This window comes from Piliocolobus tephrosceles, unplaced genomic scaffold (assembly GCF_002776525.5).
Source record: "Piliocolobus tephrosceles isolate RC106 unplaced genomic scaffold, ASM277652v3 unscaffolded_34324, whole genome shotgun sequence".
In the NCBI taxonomy this organism is placed as follows: domain Eukaryota; kingdom Metazoa; phylum Chordata; class Mammalia; order Primates; family Cercopithecidae; genus Piliocolobus; species Piliocolobus tephrosceles.
The window spans coordinates 10,744-16,777 of record NW_022318004.1 but is presented as its reverse complement, the minus strand read 5'-3'; the positions used below and the strand labels follow the sequence as shown (position 1 = coordinate 16,777).

The 6,034-nt window shown below is 52.1% G+C and overlaps 1 protein-coding gene across 1 annotated transcript; it reads left to right on the top strand.

The window, feature by feature from the left end:
- The first annotated feature begins 764 nt into the window (after window positions 1–764).
- LOC113222755 (metallothionein-3) lies at window positions 765–2,789 on the top strand. The gene is made up of 4 exons (XM_026452378.1): window positions 765–872; window positions 1,211–1,306; window positions 1,568–1,633; window positions 2,544–2,789. The coding sequence occupies exons 1-4, from the start codon at window positions 803–805 to the stop codon at window positions 2,651–2,653; spliced, it is 342 nt and encodes a 113-aa protein (XP_026308163.1). The 5' UTR covers window positions 765–802; the 3' UTR covers window positions 2,654–2,789.
- The last annotated feature ends 3,245 nt before the right edge of the window (window positions 2,790–6,034 follow it).

Here is a 6,034-nt window from a genome sequence, read left to right as displayed (position 1 = left end):
CAGGATTTTGCTCTGACCCAGATTGGAGTGCAGTGGTGCAAAAAGGCTTACTGCAGCCTCCCCAACCTCCTGGGCTTAAGTAATCCTCCTGCCTCAGCCTCTCAAGTAGCTGGGACTACAGGTGCATGCCACCACACCCAGATATATATATATATATATTTTTTTTTTGAGACCCAGTTTCCCTCGTGTTGCCCAGGCTGGAGTGCGATGGCGTGATCTGGGCTCACTGCAAGCTCTGCCTCCCAGGTTCAAGTGATTCTCCTGCCTCAGCCTCCCAAGTAGCTGGGATTACAGGCACCTGCTACCAGGCCCGGCTAATTTTGTATCTTTAGTAGAGAGAGGGTTTCTCCATGTTGGTCAGCCTGGCCTCCCACTCCCACCTCAGGTGATCCGCCCACCTCGGCCTCCCAGAGTGTTGGGATTACAGGCGTGAGCCACCATGTCTGGCCTCCTTTTTAAAAATAGAAAAATCTCACTGAGCTGCCGTGATTTTAACATGCCCCCCACTGACAATCCCTCTAAGTACCTCAGTTCTGAGTTCTAGGCCTGGGTCGGCCTCAGGCTCATTCTGAGACCTATGCACATTCCTGCTTCTCTGGCCTCACTTTTTCATCTTATGATGGAGGGTTAGGAGTCAAGGATCTGAAGATACCAGGCAGGACAGCGGGGAAATGGAACACGCCCCTTGCCAGTGGCACTCGGAGGGTGCAAGAGTCAGTGTCGGGCTCAACGTGAGGAGGCTCTTTCTGCCCCCAGCCCAGCAACCCATTTGAACAGATCTGGCATCCCGAAGAATTCTCGAATGAAGGGGAAGAGAGGAAGGGAAGAGCCGGGAAATGCGCAAAGCGCCTTTTTCTCCACTTTCGGAGATGGTACGTGCGCGCTTCCACGCAGTGGCGGCTGCTGCGGCGGGCACGTCCCCTACGGGACCCACGCGGGGAGCGGACTGGCAGCGCGCGCGTGGCGGCGGCGAGTGGGTCGTGCCAGCGACAGCGGGGTGGGAGTGGGGGCGCACGCGCGGGCGTGGGCGAGCGGGCCCTGGCCGTGCACACACACGGCGGGGGCGGGGGACAGATGCCGCAGTGCGTGCGCCGGGGCCGAGCGCACAAACGCAAAGAGCGGGCGCGGTGCGCAGGGGCGGGCGCCCAGCGGGCTTGGCATGCGCGCCCCCGCCCGGGGCTATAAAAGCATCGCCACCTGCTGCCACTAGCCAAGCCGCGCGTCCAGTTGCTTGGAGAAGCCCGTTCACAGCCTCCAGCTGCTGCTCGCTTCGACATGGACCCTGAGACCTGCCCCTGCCCTTCTGGTGAGCCCCCGCCCCCGCCCCCGCCCCCGCTCCCATCCTGCGGCACTGCGCGCCCTTGTACCTGCAAAAACACCCACGCCCCGCGCCTTCGCTCAAGGACACTTGGGGGAAGGGCTCCTGATTCCCTATTCTTCACCTCCTGAAGGGTGGGCATGCCTGTGTCGCGGAGAACAGGGAGACTTGGTACCCCATCTCCTCATGACAGGCGTGGGGACCCGAGTTTGTCCACATTAACCCTTCCTGTGGCGTCGCCCTCTCTAGGTGGCTCCTGCACCTGCGCGGACTCCTGCAAGTGCGAGGGTTGCAAATGCACCTCCTGCAAGAAGAGTGAGTGCGGGGACCCTTCCCCTCTGCCGCCGCCCCCTCTGCTCTGCCGAATTGGTGTCTCACCACCCAGGATACTCAGGATACGGAGAGACCGCCAGGCCCCGATCCCGTGGTTTCTGACTCTTGCTGGAACAGAACCACCCGGGAAGACATTAAAATACAGATGCCCCTGCCCCACACCTAGGAATTGATGGCCTAGGCATGGGACGAGAGGTTTTTGTAAATCCCCGGAAGACTCCAATGGCAGCTGGGGTTGAGGACTGCTACACTGGTCCAGTCTTTCCCGCCCCACCCCTCAAAACCCCCAAAACCTGGGGAAGCCATTAGTGAGGCTGGGGCTCAGCTCTGGAGTTCCGGTCCCTTGGCCTCTCTCAGGCCTTAGGGATCCTCTCAGTTTGATCTCAGAATCTCCCCAGCTCACAGCAGTGTAATATGCATAGAGAGTAAGAGGTGGGAGGAAGGCTCCCTTCTTCTCTAGGTATAAGACCAGGCACAGGTCCCCACTCCCTCCCCACGGCTTTCCTGGGCCCCCTACATCTGTATCATATCTGCCCCTCCCAAGTTTATCCTTCAAGGCCCCTTTCAAGGTCATTTACCCTGTGATGCTTTCTCCTTAAGGCCTAGTACCCACCTAACCTGGGCTTAAGCCCACCAGCCCCCAGGACTTCCTGACATCCACCCAAGGGGCTCTGGTCTATTTCCTGGGTACCTCTCTCCTGTGGTGGTGCAAGATGCCACTGCCGCGACATAGATGCTGAGTCAGGGCAGGTGCGAGACTAAGAAGGGGGCTGTGACCAGCCCTGGCTGAATGAATGAGAATGACTCCCCACCCAGCACCCTTCCCTCCCCTTTGATGGGGACGGATTTCAGGAGTGTGCATCAGACTGGTCATCTTCCATTTTATCTGCAGGCTGCTGCTCCTGCTGCCCTGCGGAGTGTGAGAAGTGTGCCAAGGACTGTGTGTGCAAAGGCGGAGAGGGGGCCGAGGCAGAGGCAGAGAAGTGCAGCTGCTGCGAGTGAGGAAGCACCCCTCCATGTGGAGCACATGGAGATAGTGCCAGGTGGCTCAGTGCCACCTATGCCTGTGGTGAGGTGTGGCTGGTGTCCCCTTCCTCTGCTGACCTTAGGGGAGTGGCAATAAATCCCATGAACAGCATGAGCCAAGGACTGGTCTCTTCTTAAAGTGGGGAAGGATGTGGAGCAGTGGGGGGGCCTACTCCAAGGGAGCCACCCAGTTGAATGAAACCCTGGCTGGGCGCGGTGGCTCACACTTGTAATCCCAGCACTTTGGGAGGCTGAGGCAGGTGGATCACCTGAGGTCAGGAGTTCAAGGCCAGCCTGGCCAACATGGTGAAACCCTGTCTCTACTACAAATACAAAAATTAGCCGGGCGTGGTGGCAGGTGCCTGTAATCCCAGCTGCTCAGGAGGCTGAGACAAAAGAATCACTTGAACCCAAGAGGTGGAGGTTGCAGTGAGCTGAGATCACAGCACTGCACTCCAGCCTGGGCGACAGAGTGGGACTCTGTCTCAAAACAAAGAAAAAAAAGGAAGAAACACTGAGACTTAGCCACTGGTCTGTTTGGGGCTGGGGTGGAGCCTGGGGGACAGAATGCATTCTCCTCCTCCTTCAGATGGCATCCCACCCTCCTGCTAAGTCAAGTTCAAGTCTAGGGAAATAGGAAAGACCAGGCTCATCTAGCTTTGGCCCTCTCCAACCTCCTAACCTCACTTTCTTCATCTGTAGAATAGAGTTAGGGGGAGTTAAAGCCAGCCCCTAGCCTGTAGGGCCTGTGAATTTGGGGATTTTCTAGTTGTTCCTGCAAAGCTGTCTGTTTTCAGATTTATCAGAGGAATGTCCAGGAGGCCCAGGGGCTTGTCTTGGCTGACGGTCAGCTGCATTCCCAAGGTCACCACCCTGAGTAGCCTGTTTCCCCAAAGCACATTGTTCGGTTCCCTTTCACATTTTCTCATTTGGCAGTTTGTCTCCAGCCCCTCCTATCTTCAAGGGTAATAAGAGCTTTTATCCACAATGGTTGTGATCCAGTCCTTGGTGAAAGAGAACACCAGGTTTACCTGGGTGAGCTAAGAAGGGAGAAATGAATTCTGGGAGACAAAAGTTTCCCAGTAAGAGGATACAATGCTGTGAACACGTCACTTTTCCTCCACGTTAGTTTTTGCTGACAGTTAATTCAAAAGCTCACCAGGAGATATATATATATTTTAGCAGGCTGAGTTTAGAAAAGGAGAATGCAGGGAAAGCCAAGCCAGCTTTGAAAAGGAGCAACAAAGGGAGCTTTCTCCAACCTGGTAGCTCCACTCGTTTCCAAAGCTCTGGAAAATGGTGGAGGGTCAGGAATAGATCAGTTGGATAGAGGACAGTCCTAAAACAAACCTCGGTGTTGCTAGAAATCAGTGGGAAAGTACACACTACTCAGTGAAAGGTGTTGGAACAATTTGTATGTCTGGCTAATTTTTGTAGAGATGGGGTTTCACCATGTTGCCCAGGCTGGTCTCGAACACCTGAGCTCAAGTGATCCACTAGCCTCGGCCCCCCAAAGTGCTGGGATTGGAGGCAGGGTTTTTTTTTTCTCTCAGGCTGGAGTGCAGTGGTGCCATCAGGGCAGTGCAGTGTGGACCTCCAGGGCTCACGCAATCCTCCCACCTCAGCCTCCCAAGTAGCTGGGACTACAGGTGCATCCCACCATGCCCAGCTAATTTTTTTTTTTTTTTTTTGGTAGAGGCTGGGTTTTGCCATGTTGCCAAGGCTATCAGTATGATTTTTAACTTCATTTTACAGATGGGGCAGTAGGGGTTGGGGAAATTTGCATGAGGACACACAGCTAGAGTGGTGTGGTATAGCCAGGATTTGAATACAGACTGTCTAACTGAAGAGTAGCCCCCTAAACTTAAGCATGCATTGTTTTCTTGCTTCTGGCTTGCCTTGTGTTACAAAAATCATAGAAAAAGAAGCAAAATCACCTCACATACACTAATATGGCTAGTATCAGCAATACAAAATAAAAAGTGTTGGCCAGAATGTAGAGATACTGGAACCCATGTGCCTTGCTGGTAGGAATGTAAAATGATGCAGTGCTGTGGAAAACTGTAGTTCTCAAAGTTAAAAATAGAATTCCATATGACCCAGCAATTCCACTTCTAGGTATACCCCCCAAGAATTGAAAGCACAGTCTTGAAGCGGTATTCTTATACACATGTTCATAGGATTATTTATAATCGCCAAAAAGTAGAAGCAATCCAAGTGTCCAATGACAGATGAATATGCAAAGTGTGTTGTATACATACAAAGGAATATTATTCAACCTTAAAAAGCAAGGAAATTTGACATATGCTACAACATGAATGAACCTTGAGGACATTATGCTGAGTAAAACAAGCCAGTCATCCAAAGACAAATTCCGTGTTATTCCATGCGTATGAGACACCTAGAGCAGTTATAGTCTATCTATACAGAGACAGGTGCAAGTGTTAGGATGGAGGGAAGGATAATATGGTTTGGCTGTGTCCCCACGTGTCAGACGAGGGACCTGGTGGGAGGTGATGGGATCATGGGGATGATTTCCCCCATGCTGTTCTCATGATAGTGAGTTCTCATGAGAGCTGATGGTTTTGAAAGTGTTTGGCAGTTCCCCCTCTGTTTTCTCTCTCTCCTGCCACCCTGTGCAGAAGGTGCTTGCTTCCCCTTTGCCTTCCATCATGATTGTTTCCTGAGGCCTCCCCAGCCATGTGGAACTGTGAGTCAATTAAATCTTTTTTCTTTACAAATTATCCAGCCTCAGGTAGTATCTTTATAGCAATGTGAAAACAAACTAATACGAGGTGGAAATTGAGAGCTGTTTAATCAGTATAGAGTTTCAGTTTTGCAAGATGAAAAGGGTTCTGGAGATGGGTTGCAGACAATCTGAATGTACTTATCATTACTGAACTGCACACTTAAAAATCTTTAAGATGGCAAATTTTATGTCATCGTATTTTACAGTTTTAAACAATAAACAGGCCGGGCGCGGTGGCTCAAGCCTGTAATCCCAGCACTTTGGGAGGCCGAGACGGGCGGATCACGAGGTCAGGAGATCGAGACCATCCTGGCTAACACGGTGAAACCCCGTCTCTACTAAAAAATACAAAAAACTAGCCGGGCGAGGTGGCAGGCACCTGTAGTCCCAGCTACTCGGGAGGCTGAGGCAGGAGAATGGCGTAAACCCGGGAGGCAGAGCTTGCAGTGAGCTGAGATCCGGCCACTGCACTCCAGCCCGGGCGACAGAGCGAGACTCCATCTCAAAAAAATAAATAAATAAATAAATAAATAAATAAACAAACAAACAAACAAACAATAAACAAAGCTAAATGATGAAGGACAATAGTTTCTATTAATATACTGTGT

Excerpts from the sequence above, each read along its gene's own strand:
- LOC113222755 (XM_026452378.1), top strand. The coding sequence starts at position 803 with ATGAAGGGGAAGAGAGGAAGGGAAGAGCCGGGAAATGCGCAAAGCGCC. Across the intron at positions 873-1,210 it reads TTTCTCCACTTTCGGAGATG|CCAAGCCGCGCGTCCAGTTG; the intron begins GTACGTGCGCGC and ends TGCTGCCACTAG. Across the intron at positions 1,307-1,567 it reads GACCTGCCCCTGCCCTTCTG|GTGGCTCCTGCACCTGCGCG; the intron begins GTGAGCCCCCGC and ends CGCCCTCTCTAG.